This window comes from Helianthus annuus, chromosome 11 (assembly GCF_002127325.2).
Source record: "Helianthus annuus cultivar XRQ/B chromosome 11, HanXRQr2.0-SUNRISE, whole genome shotgun sequence".
In the NCBI taxonomy this organism is placed as follows: domain Eukaryota; kingdom Viridiplantae; phylum Streptophyta; class Magnoliopsida; order Asterales; family Asteraceae; genus Helianthus; species Helianthus annuus.
In genome coordinates, this window is record NC_035443.2 from 12,237,488 (window position 1) to 12,251,761 (window position 14,274).

At 42.8% G+C, this 14,274-nt stretch overlaps 1 protein-coding gene across 1 annotated transcript; it reads right to left on the reverse strand.

Annotated features, from left to right (window-relative positions):
* Positions 1–11,623: 11,623 nt before the first annotated feature.
* LOC110887778 lies at positions 11,624–13,303 on the reverse strand. Its single transcript, XM_022135348.1, has 2 exons — positions 13,079–13,303; positions 11,624–12,841 (listed from the first exon to the last, which is right to left on the reverse strand). The coding sequence occupies exons 1-2, from the start codon at positions 13,301–13,303 to the stop codon at positions 11,624–11,626; spliced, it is 1,443 nt and encodes a 480-aa protein (XP_021991040.1).
* Positions 13,304–14,274: the final 971 nt, after the last annotated feature.

A 14,274-nucleotide genomic window follows, 5' to 3' on the forward strand; every position in this document is an offset into this window, starting at 1 on the left:
ATCCTCTGTTGTGAAGAATGATTCGATTTCACCTTTAACAATGACTAACTCCAGCGGATATTGAGCTTCCAAATGAATGACTGATGGTAGTGTAGCAATTATAAGAGATAAAGTAGGTTTTGTGGGTGGAAATGACGAGCATGGACTGTTTTGAATGGAGGCAGATGATATAGGGATTGCAGATTTAATCTCCTCATCATCTTCTAACACAATATGAGTTTTTCTCTTACGTGTGGAGATGATTTCTGGTGAAGGAGAATGTTTTGGTAGTGAAGATGAATGTATGGGAAATCTTTGTGATGTTGGAGGTGGTTGGATTGTGTTTGGTGTAGTGAAAATGATCATGGCAGATGTTTGACAAACTTTTGCTGAAACAACTGGTGTCTCAGCAGCTGTTCGGTAAACATCTGTTGATACTTTTGTTATATCAGCATCTATTGAGAGAATGGGTGATGATGGTGTTGAAGTTATTTTCTCCTTCTTTTGTGGTGGTTTTTTTGGAGAAGGTTTGGATTTAGGTTGAGCAGGGGATACAATTTCTGTAGGATTAGCTTTTGAATCTGGTGGCAACTTTCTCAATGAATCTTTCTCCCCATTTTTGGCATCATTATCATCATCATCATCATCTTTCTCAAAGATTGATGTAGGGGTGGAGCCAGTAAGTTTTAACAGATGTTCCTTAATGTTCATAATGTCTGCTTGTGGTCTTTATACCTGGCGTTAACCAAATTTCTGATAAATTCCAAACTGAAATTGCGGTTACTTTCAGCCGAATTCCTCTGAGCTTGAAGGATGGGTTGCATAGAATTCCAAAGCTCATTGGCAATTTCCTGTGTGGTAGGTTGACTTTTAAAAAGCTCTATCATCTGCTTTTCAATTCTTTCATTTCAGCAACATCTGTTTCAATGGTAGGCACTCTAACCGACAAATCCTTATAACTTAATTCATCACCTACTTTAATAGGATCATCTGAATTCCCACCTGTAGTGGTTGTATTTGTTTTGATGATAGGAGAATTCTCCATATCATCAGAAACAGATGCCCCTTTTTCTTGGTTCTGGGGACATCCCACTGAAGCAGAGATTACAGTTGTAACCTCATCAGTGGTTGCCTTCAAGGGAGTCTTAATGATGTAACCACTGTCTAACTGATCACCAATGGGTTCAACAGTTGTAGTGGCTGCTCCACTTGAACTACCACCAAGAGTTTCGTAATACTCAACGGGGATAACCTCCTCAACTGTTTGTAGGATAGCAAATTGACTTGGTTCATACACAGTCATTTGTTGCGCTCTACTCTCAGTAATGTGTGCATTAGAGGAACTATTTTCTTTCTGAAATTCAGTTGCTTCAAACAGAGGTAATATTGTTGATGGAACTTGAGAAGAGGGTTGTGAGGTAGAAAGCGTGATTGCCCTGGGAGAGGGACTTTTAAACATACTTTCATATGAAAGGTCTACTTCTTCTTGTGGTATCCCTGTGCTTACAACATGATCCTTTTGTGAGGATACGTGAGGAGTTTGGATGGGTTGAGATATTTCCAACAACTGTGGTGAGGAAGTAGCAGTAGTGGTTTCAAGTGACATTTGTGTTGTCACTGCATTAACCTCTGGGATCTCATCTTCCAGAGGAACCTTTTTATTTTATTTGGTTTTGGTGGGCTTTTTGGATGTGACAGATTTCATTTTGTGTTTTCCTGGTGTGTGTTTCACAACATTGGTTGTGGTGTCATGATCACCAGGAGTAGTTGGCTCAACAACAGAGGTTTGAGCAACAGATGTGGACGCATCTAAAACAGGCTCATCCCCCTTTGTTTCTGTTCTTGAAACTTCTGACTCTTTATCCATAAGTCTAGTAAAAATTTTACTTGTAAGACTATTTATTTGAAAAGCTACACCTTGTTCAAAATCTGTTTGTGACACTTCTTTTCGTAGGTAGTAGCTCAGAAGTCTTGGATACAACAGAAAAGCATTACTACGAACACCTTTTTTCAATTTTTTCACATTTTTCATATTCAAAAAATCAGAAAACAGTGCTTGTGATAAATTGTAATCAGATTTTGTTAAAACAGCATAACCCAAATACTGAATGTTTAAAGGTATCTCATTAAATGTGGTGGTCTTGGCTGAGAGACAAGTTAAAAGAGTATGAAACAAAAATTTCATTGGCGGAGGGAAGTTTGGTTTGTACATAGTAACTTCCTTTAATTTTGCATCATACCCTCTTTCAATGAACTCTGTATGAAGTTCAGATTTTTCAAAGGTGTTCTTACCTCCCAAGTCGTCTAATGCAATTGTAGTGGAAATTGTGAAGGGAGAAATTCATACCACACTTTTCCCGACCTTAGATGTGATGGCAACTGGATTATTATCTTTAGACTCTATTTCAGCATTAAACCAAAATTGTCGGAGTGTTACTGTATGAACCGGAGCATCAGCAATAAGGATTGATTTGTATTTTGATGACGTTAAAAGATCAATTATTGAGTGAAAGCTGGTATTTTTGCTAGTTTTCTCGAAGATGGGGAGGTAGTTGTGAGGGTTTTTGATGTTCAGAGACATGATCGGAGAAGAAGGTGATTTGGGGATGAAACAGGGTTTAAGTTGGAGGGTTTTTAATATGTTGGAAACTGTTTTTGAGAATTTTGAATTCGACACGACAGTGGTAGAAGCTCGATTTAGGGACGAAACAGCTTTTATATAGAGAGAAAAAGCGAAGGCTGACGTGGCAGTAGTTACAAATATCTGATGGTTAAGATCTGTCCACGTCAGAACCTCTCTTGCGACAACCGATGACAATTGTTTGGAAACCTATGTTGGTCGACTACAGAAGTTAGGAACAGTGTGAGTCAAACAGTCGTTAGATAAACAGAAGTTATGAGAATAGATGATAACTTTCAGCAGTTGTTTTATTTTTAGCTAACATCTGTCCAACTCAGAACCTCTCTTGTGATAATGGATGACAGTCAGCAGTATAGTAAATCAAGAGTCATTAGGATAAACAGAAATTATGACAACAGACGGTACCTTTTAGTAGTGGATGTATTTTTAGACAAGCAGAAGTTTCAAAAACAGTTGTTTTCAACAGCTGTAACTCAACAGTCGTAAGTCTAACATCTGCTATTACCCCAACCACAGTTAGTATCAAAACCTCTGTTGAGCATTTTAAGATTGAATATCATCTATTGTTCGTTAACATCTGTTGGCCCATAGCAGACCTTTGCATCTTCAGACATTCATTCATCAGCAGATGCTCTCTTTTGTCGACTCTTTGTAATGAGGTCTTACCGCAAATTCTTCCAAAAAATTGTTATTGATGAACAAATATTGTAGATGTTACACATCAACATCAATATCAGTTTGCAATCCTTAGATGTTATTCAAAATTATATAATAATACATAGGAATGACTGAAATAATTAAAATGAAGATGCGACAACAAAGATTAATAGTATTAAAATTTATTCATTTATTCAACAGTGGTAAATCAACAGTCGTTAGCATAGACAGTTGTTTCATAAGAGGGTTCGAATATATGACAATAGCAGCAAGCTTATACAAAGGTCAACAATTACAATTTCACATATTGTGCAACATCTAATCTAATGGACTAACAAACTCCCAACATCTGCTATTTAACCTACCACTGTTACTTTAAAAACCTTTTGTTGGCTCAACATATTTTGAATAGCATATGTAGTTCTTTAACATCTGGTCTCCCATACAGACCTTTCCTTCTTCAATCTTTCATCATCAGCAGATGTTCTCTTTTACCACATTTAACTACAACAAACCTTTTACAACTCCAAATATTGACTCTCTGTAATTTGCAGGAGCACAGATTCTTCAAAAAACTGCTATCAATGATCAAATTTTATACCTTGTTTTATCTTTGCACTCATCTGTTCACCATCAAACCAACCCTTGATCCTATTAAACCTCTGTTGACTTACCAAACATCTGTTCAGACACATTTCAACATCAACATAATCTAAATCAAACTCAAACACTAAATAAGTAAAACTAAAACGCAACAACATAGCTTCATAAGATTAAAATTTATTCATTTATTCATGACATTAAAAGTCCAATAATTACATAACATACTAAACAACTAAACTTTCAAATCTACCTTGTAGCGACTACTCGGGGAGTACTCGGCCTTAGAAACCTTGTTTTACAACCATGATGAAGATTAACAAGAACAATCATCACATCTACTTCCATGTTATCACATATTCATTAGCTTCAACAAAGTTTAGACAACTCAAATGTTTAGCCCATAAGGCTCATGGCTACCAAATCAAGTGCAAAGAAACATAAATTGTTCATAATGTAGTAAGCTAGCCAAGTTAAAGACAAGATTAAAATGGTGTTTGAGTAGATCTTCAAGTGATTTAGTCCTCTTCAAGGCTTCCTCTTGGCTCCAACAAGCTTCCAAGACCAGATTTCTTGAGAGAAAAAGTCACCAAAATGCTCCAACCCTCTTGCAAATGAGCTAGGAACTCGTATTTAAACTCTGGGCGTTTGGCACTACCATGCCACCTTTTGGCACGGTCGTGCTTGGAAAGTGTCAGAGCAACTTTCTCGAATGTTGACCAAGTATGCTACCATTTTGGGAAAAATCGCGCTCAAAAGTTCCCGAGGTCGCACGACCGTGCTCGAGCATGGCCTGGTCGTGCGAGCCGATAGTGCTCGGCTGTGATTGAGTCGATCTCGGAAACAAGATGATCTGGGGCTGAAATTGACCTGGCACGGTCGTGCGTCCCCTGATTTTGATGGTTTGGCTGCTGGATGCTAGTGCTGGCTGAGAGTGCCGATGTCGGAAGGCTTGGCACGGTCGTGCCACAGTTTGGCACGGTAGTACCGTATCTAGCAGTTTGCTGGAATGCATCATTTTCGCTCCATTTTGCTCCAAAAGCCTCCGTTTCATCACTGGGCCGAAGCTCGGACCTGTATTTTCACAAACAACTCAAATGAGTACCAAAATCAATGAAAATACAAAGAGTTTTCGCATAAACGGGGCGTATTTAACGTTTAAAAGATGTATAAATTCTTATACATCAAACATCCCCACACTTGAACTTTGCTTGTCCTCAAGCAAACTAAAATCAACGAAACTCTCTAAATGGCAATCATCTCAACTAGCATTTCATAAGCACAAACAAATAACTTGGGTCAAAACAATCAAGGAGTGCTCGATATAAAGAAAGAACCGAAAAGAAATATGTAAAATATGTTTATGAGCAATGGTCCATCTTAGAAATCCCTACAAGTTCACCATGCATCCTCACAATGTTCACACACACTCGGCTAATTATAGTTGCACATACAATTTGTGGAGTATGTTTAGAACACTCGATGCCAAGACGATAACCATGCGATATCATAGGCTTGTGGAAGGATCAAATCTAATCACTCGGCAAAAATAAAGCACAAATCATGAGGTCTTGTTTTGGGTTGTAACTTGGCTTGGGTTAAGGGTGTGGAAGAGGATTTTGAAAAGTGGCTAAAACGGTTGTAACCCGATGGTTTGACTAACTTAAAACATAAGAAAAATAGAACCATACAACTACAAGATAACTAACCGAGAGCTAACCAACAAATATTTCTTTTTCTACTCCCAAAATTGCTCTAACAAAGCCATTTGATAAGGCTTTCTCATCTATATTTCTTTGGGGGGTTTTTTATTATTTTTTTTACAAGAATAACCCATGCTTTGGAGAAAACTAAGTACGTCTACTTAGCTAAAAACTATTGATCATGAGGGACATAGCAACTAAGAGAAAGCTATACAAAAGCTACAAGTTAATCATTAACCGAACCAGGCTTTCAACCAAAAATGGGATAAAAATATAAAAGGCTAATTTGGCTAAGTGGCTAATATTTGGTGGTTTTCAAGAAACGAACGGGAAAGGCTCAAATTGGTTTGACTAGGGGAATAATTTGGGTAAGGAGGTGAATGAAAATGGCTAAAATGAAAAAGGTTTCCTAATGCCTCAATCATTTCTATGCTTGTATTATCGCTTTGTGGCCTCGAAATGTATACCTAACACAAGTTCTAAATCGCAAAAGTTATCCAGTACACTCAATCTTTGACAGCAAAAACATGAGCAAAAATAATCCTAAAGCTATAAGGCTCAAAAATAACTCACGGAAACAGGCGTATTGGGTAAATATGCAAGGCAAACAAGTAGGTCAATCGCTTGATTTCTCATGCTCAATTTTATACAAAAAACATATTACTTGGCGGTTTTCCTTACACGAGCGAAGCCCCCTTTTTGTGCTAACCCAGTTTATTTATCAAAAATTTTTGGTGCTTATTTCGATACTTATGTTGATTTGATTTATATGCCACAAAAATTATTAAAAGAGAGCTTTGCATTATTATTATTATTACTATTATTATTATTATTTTTATTTTGACAACAAAGCTCAAGCCATAGACCACCTCCCCACACTTGAATTGTACATCGCCCTCGATGTACAACAAAAAATTGAATAAGCAAAGGAATTGCGAATTCAATACAAATAAAGGAAGGCGGGAACACGAAAACTCCCCTGAAACATAAGGCTAGAATCGGAACAAGATGAAGCAAAAAGGAGCATCCACAACAACAGCCAACCCATCCACCAAGCCAACATCTCACTGTTTATTCAACAGAATTTGAGCCAACACTGCACATTTAGCAAACATGGTCAAATACACAAGAATCTTACCCAACCCATTTTTCCCTTGCCTTGGTTTATTAATTTAACTCACTAATCAAAACAATAAAAACTAACCACCTACGACGGAGGGGTGTACGTACGATGGAAAATGGCACACCCCTCAAACACGAAATAGTAATAAAAATACGAGATGGGGAGCGGGACTAAAACCTCTCACCGGGTCCCGAAGGACCGGCGTCGTCCCTGCGATCAAATCTGGATCTACGCGCAAAATGCGGCGGCGGCTGTGTGTATGGATGGTTGATTGAGTTTGCGATGTGCTGCTGCGAACCAAACAACCAATCCATGTTGCGTCGGGTCTGCTCGTACATTTCCTCCATAAATTTGCCCTGCCGGTGTTGCTCCGCGCGTATGAGACCCACATGTCGCCTCACTTCTTCTTGGTCCAATGCCAGCCCGTCCATGCGCCTCCAGAGATCCATCGATGACGGCTCGGAAGGACCGTAGGCGCCATAACCCCCATGCTCATAACCTCTACCACCAAAGCCACCATACACGTTATCCCAATTCGGGCTATCAAACCCGTGAATCACCTGTCCAACCTGCATGTGGGGGTCCGCTCCTCCAGCGCCCCCATCCTGCCCCTGAACCGGGATATCGTGCATGTGCACATCATGATCGCCACCATCACCACCATCACTATCATCACCACCATCACCTTCCTCAACTACAGGTAGCGGGTCCCAAATCCTTCCCATTCTGTCCTCTCGGACTGTCCGAGCAGATCCAAATCCACCATCTGCAGCCTCCTCATGGGCTCAATAAGGTGTCGTCGGGCCCACAACCTCTCCACTTTCGGGATACAATACCCTTCCCTGGCATTGTCGAAGAACCGCAAGTAGGGGTGATCCATCTGCAAAATTGAGATAAGATTAATCAGCAGCCAAAACAAACAGACAAAAATTTCGGGACTGGACAATTTGGCACGGTCGTGCCACCATATGGCACTACCATATTCCCCAGGAGCACAACCGTGCCCTCCCACGGCACCATCGTGCTCGGCCGTAAACGGCTCGGATCTGAACCATATTTTTGAGAAGCACCATCGTGCCACACATTGGCACCCTCGTGCCTTACCGACCTCCGACGACTGATCTGGGAGATCTCGAGAAGCACGACCGTGCTTCAAGACGACACCCTCGTGCCGGACCGATTACCGGGAAGAAATTCAAACTATTTGAGTGATTAGGCGCGGGGCACGATCATGCCGTATATCGGCACCCTCGTGCCTCCTTGAAGATCTGGGCAAATCCGACATAGGTTATGAAGAGCACGATCGTGCGTCCGGACGGCACCCTCGTGCCATCTGAATTTCTGGGCAATTTATGAAGTTTTAAAGAATATTTGAAGATCTGTCTCGAAGCATGACCGTGCGTGACGGAAGCCCAGATCGCAAAAACACCCAAATCACTCCCGAAACCCCCATTTTTCACATTTTTGCTTAGGGGTTTTGTAAATCGGCTCACTGTGGTTCAAACCAACACAAAAAAACACTAAAAATGGGCTTGAATCGAGTGATTTAGACCAAGCCCTAAAAACTTAAAGAACTACTATGAAGAACACTAAGAACATGACATCAAAACACATAAAACTAACAAGAAAATGGATGAATCCGTACCTGGAATGATGTTGGGATGAAAGAATTTCTTGGAGGAAGCTAGGAGATGCAGAGAATTCGTCAGTGCTTGAAGTGGGTTCAATGGAGTAAGGAGGTGTTTATGAAGAAAATAATGGTGGTGCTTGAGTTTTATTGAAGATGGCTCTATTATTGGCTGCAAAAGGGGCTGACACTTTCTGGTAGTGCCAGATTTTGTTGGTAGTGCTTTATTTTCGAATTTTGATTTTAATTTTTTTTTTTGAGGATGTAGAAAATGGAAATATATATAGATAAACTCCTTGAACCCGGGGCACTCACGAAGCATCTCCTACCAAGAAAAAGAACCGAACTAACATACCTGAGAGCCGGCAACAAGCTCTAACATCCCTCGCGACCAGAACGAACCGCAACCTGAAAATAAAAGGACAACCACACACAAAAATAATAACAAAAACAATAATCATAAAAACATGCTAAGTTTATTTACGAGTCTTCAGCTAGACTCACCACCACGAATTCATTTGTTCCTGGGGTGGAGGGTAACAACCTCCTCACTCGGGTCAACGGGCCCTCCAACATAAGCCTTTAACCTATGCCCGTTGACTTTAAACAACCGGCCATCCTCATGGCCTATCTCCACGGTCCTGTAAGGAAACACTGACCGTACAATGTAGGGACCCGACCAACGAGATTTGAGCTTACCAGGAAACAACTTGAGACGTGAGTTGTACAACAACACACGATTGCCCACTCGGAATTCCTTTTTGTCCTTCAAGCGGGCATCATGAAGCGTCTTAGTACGTTCCTTGTACAGCTTGGAGCTTTCATACGCATCTGCCTAAGCTCCTCAATCTCGTGAATCTGCACAAACCTGTTCTCACATGCAGCAGCCATGTCAAGATTAACTGTCTTCAAAGCCCAGTATGCTTTGTGCTCGAGTTCCACAGGCAAATGACAAGACTTCCCATAGACCAATTTAAACGGTGTGGTGCCTATAGGAGTCTTGTAGGCTGTCCGAAAAGCCCATAGTGCATCGTCCAATTTCTCGGACCAATCCTTACGGCTAGAATTAACCGTTTTCTCCAAAATCTGCTTGATACCCCGATTAGTAACCTCGACCTGTCCGCTCGTCTGCGGATGATATGGTGTAGAGAATCGATGTTGCACACCATATCGGGACAATGCTTTCTCGAGCTGAGCATTACAGAAATGCGTCCCACGGTCACTAATCAATGCCTTCGGGGCACCAAAGCGGGCAAACAACTTTTTCAAAAACCTCACCACTACCCTAGCATCATTAGTGGGCAAAGCCTGTGCTTTATCCCACTTTGAAACGTAATCAACAGCGACTAGGATGTAGCGGTTACCAAAAGAAGTCGGAAACGGGCCCATGAAGTCTAGCCCCCACACATCAAAAACCTCACAAACTTGGATGCCGTTTTGTGGCATCTCATGGCATGCAGAAATGTTGCTCGCCCTCTGGCAAGTATCACAGGACCTCACCCACTCATGGGCATCACGGAAAATAGTCGGCCAAAAGAATCCGGCATCAAACACTTTCCTTGCCGTGTTGTTCGCTCCGTGGTGGCCTCCCGTGGGTCCTTCGTGACAGTGGCGTAAAATATTCCTCGCCTCGTCACCATGCACGCATCGTCGGATCATCCGATCCGCTCCTACCCTAAACAAGTAAGGGTCATCCCAGAAGTAATGCTTGACATCCTCAAAGAACTTTCGCTTCTGCTGATGGGTCATCCCCTTGATCAGGATGCCACTAGCTAAGTAGTTTGTAAAATCAGCAAACCATGGGGAATCATCACTATCTCGATCCTCATGAGAAACTCGTGGGGGAAATTGTCATTGATGTTAGTCCCACAAGTTTCTTTTCCCTCGGAATGCTCAAGACGAGACAAATGATCGGCTGCCAAATTTTCAGCCCCTTTTTTATCACGGATTTCAATATCAAATTCTTACAGCAACAAAATCCAACGTATCAATCTCGGTTTAGCATCCTGCTTGCTGAAAAGATACCGAAGTGCTGCATGATCCGTGTACACAATGGTCTTGGAAAGGACAAGATATGACCGAAACTTATCGAAAGCGAAGACCACGGCTAGGAGCTCTTTCTCTGTCGTGGTGTAGTGCTCCTGAGCATCATTCAAGGTCTTGCTCGCATAGTAAATCGGGTGAATGTGTTTATCTTTCCTTTGACCCAAGGCAGCCCCGACTGCGAAGTCACTCGCATCACACATCAACTCAAATGGCAGCTCCCAGTCGGGAGCAACCATGATCGGGGCATTCACCAACTTCTCCTTCAACAACTCAAATGCCCGAAGGCACTCATCGGAGAAAACAAACTGGGCATCTTTCTCGAGGAGCTGAGTCATGGGACGGGCGATTTTGGAAAAGTCCTTTATGAATCGCCGGTAAAAACCTGCATGACCCAGAAAACTCCTAATAGATTTCACGGATGTGGGAGGCGGGAGCTTCGAAATAGTCTCGACTTTGGCTCGGTCAACCTCAAGCCCCGCCTGTGAAATCTTGTGCCCAAGCACAATGCCCTCCTTCACCATGAAGTGGCATTTCTCCCAATTCAACACAAGGTTGGCTTCTTCACATCTAGCCAACATCTTTTTCAGATTCCCGAGACACTGATCAAAAGAACTTCCAAACACAGAAAAATCATCCATGAAAACCTCCATGGAGTCCTCGATCATGTCATGAAAAAAGGCCAACATACACCTCTGAAATGTGGCCGGGGCATTGCACAGTCCAAAGGGCATCCGCCGGTAGGCGAATGTGCCATAGGGACATGTGAATGTCGTCTTCTCCTGATCCTCAAGAGAGATGGGAATCTGAAAATATCCTGAAAAACCATCAAGGAAGCAGTAGTACATCCTGCCCGACAACCTCTCCAACATCTGATCAATGAAAGGAAGTGGGAAATGATCCTTCCTCGTGGCATCATTGAGTTTGCGGTAGTCAATGCAAACTCTCCATCTAGTGACAGTACGAGTAGGAATCAACTCGTTTTTCTCATTGGTCACCACTGTTATTCCTCCTTTCTCTGGGACTACCTGTACAGGACTAACCTATGGTGAATCAGAGATCGGATATATCAAACCTGCATCAAGTAGTTTGATGACCTCTTTCTTCACAACCTCCTGCATGTTGGGGTTCAAACGCCTCTGATGTTGTACTACAGGTTTAAAGTCCTCCTCCATCAAGATCTTATGGGTACAAAAGGTTGGATTGATCCCTTTTATATCCATAATCTTCCAAGCAATCGCCTTCTTGTGCTACTTCAGGACTTCAAGCAATTGATCCTTTTCTTCTTTCGATAATCCAGCAGAAATGATAACGGGCAGATGAGTCTCACCCTCGAAGAAAGCATACTCCAAATGATCTGGAAGCTCGTTAAGCTCAACCGAAGGTGGATCCTCAATAGAAGGGTGTGCTTTAGGCTCAGTAACGCGATCCACAACCTCAAAAACCTCGGGACACGGGGGAGACGCGTGACCTATCAGACAGGTCACCTCCTCAATCATTCGGTCCACACTAGGCGAACCAAAAATCTCCCCTCCTAGCAGCTGTGTGTCCATAACATCCTCCTCGAATGTAGCATGAAGATGATCACTCACATAAGTATCGATAGTCTCAATAAAGTAGAGTGTATCATCTTGACTTTGTGAGTGTTGCATGGATTTCCCAATGTCAAAGGTAACCTCCTCATCATCAACCCTAAGAGTAAGTCTACCGGTGCAGACATCAATCAAGGCTCTCGCAGTGGCTAGGAATGGGCGACCTAAGATAAGTGGAACATTTTTGTCCTCATCCATGTCCAGAATCACGAAATCGACAGGAAAGACAAACTTGTCGATTTTCACCAGCATATTCTCAACTATGCCTCGAGGGTACTTCACTGAACGGTCGGCTAGCTGAATGCTCATACGAGTCGGCTTGGGCTCACCCAAGTCTAGCTTAGCAAAAACCGCATATGGCATGAGGTTTATGCTAGCTCCAAGATCAGCTAATGCATTGCTGACCGACAAACTACCAATCAAACACGGGATAGTGAAATTCCCAGGATCATTCATCTTCTTCGGTAGTTTGTTCTGAAGAACCGCTGAACACTCTTCATTCAAGGTCACCTGTGAAAGCTCCTCAAGTTTCTTTTTGTTGGATAGGATATCCTTCAGAAACTTGGCATACTTAGGCATTTGAGCAAGTGCCTCGACAAATGGTAAATTTATATGAAGTTGCTTAAAAAGCTCGAGGAATTTACCATAGTGTTCTTCCATTTTCTGCTTCTTCAACCTCCCCGGATATGGAATGGGAGGGACATACTCTCTCACTGGCTCCTTGGGTCGTGCGGTACTTGCTGGGAGTCGCCTCTGTTGTACCTCACCCGGAGACTCAGCCTCAATCTCCTCATCAACCTCATCGTCGTCATCCGGCTTTGCTGGAACAGTCGGAGGGATGGGCTGAGCGGTCTTGCCGCTTCTCAATGTGATGGCCTTTGAAGTAGCATTTGGATTTGGCTATGTGTTGCTCGGAAGGCCCCCCTGTTGTCTCTCAGACAACATCTTGGCAATCTGGCCAACTTGGTTCTCAATGGCCTGCATGGAAGCCTTTTGGCTTCTCAACTCACTCTCGTGCCTCGTGAAACGACTATCATACTCCTTAAAACGCTTCTCATTCTCAGCCTTTTGAGTGTTTTGACCAGCTAAGATTTAACTAAGCATATCATGCACACTAGGATCACTAGAAGGAGGCGGCTGCTGAGGTCGAGGTGGACCATATGCTCCATGAACTGGAGCTGTGGGACGTGGAGCAAATCCGGGTGGATGCTGGTTAGAAGCATCGGGCTTCCAACTAAAGTTTGGATGATTCTTCCATCCCGGATTATAAGTATTGCTGTAGGGATTGTTTTGAGGACGGTATTGGTTACCCATGAAATCAACATGCTCGTGTGACATCTTTCCCGTCGGAAAATCACCTACCTAATATGCTCCCCCAATCGAAGAACCTCTCGAGTGCATTTCCATCACTCGATCAAATTTCGAAGATAAGGCATCCATACGTGCTGTCATGGCTGTGTAGTCGTCCACATGATGAACTCCCTGCCGAGAACTCTTTCCCCTCGGGGGCTGTTGCATCCGGTTTTTCGCGGCACACTTTTCAAGAATCTCAAATGCCTCGGTGGCATTTTTCGTGCCGATATCACCACCCGAGTATGTATCCACCATCATCTGTCCCTGACTGTCCAAACCATGGTAGAAGATCTGACACTGTTGCGACTTGGGCAACCCATGATGTGGGACCTTTCTCATAAGCTCTTTAAACCGCTCCCATGCCTCGTAAGGGATTCGTCCTCGTCCTAACGAAAGTTCAGAATCTTGGTTCTCAACCGAACAGTTTTCTCTGGAGGGAAATACTTCTGAAGGAACTTCTCAGCTAATTGATTCCATGTAGTGATAGATCCAGCTGGAAGTGAAAGAAGCCACTCCTTGGCTCCATCCCGTAAAGAAAACGGAAAGAGTCGAAGGCGGATAGCATCCGGTGATGCATCACGAATACTAAACGTGGCACAAACCTCTAGAAACCCCACAATGTGAACAATAGGATCCTCGTGCTCCTTGCCATAAAACTGTATCGCATTCCGCAACATCGATATGGTGCCAGCCTTGATCTCAAAATTATTATTGTTGATTGTCGGTGCATTGATGCTCGCAGGCAAACCATCGAGTGACAGTTTTCCAATTTCATTTAAGATCCTATTCTCTTCTGCGTCCGCCATGTCGACTTGAACCTCGCAGAAGGTGTCGTCAGCTCCCGCTGTGTCTGTCTTAATCGCCTCGGCTACCACGCGAAACTGCTCCCGCAGTCTCCGGCGAAGATCACGCTCCGGCTCCGATGAAGGCTCAACGATATCAGCAGTGGGGGTTGA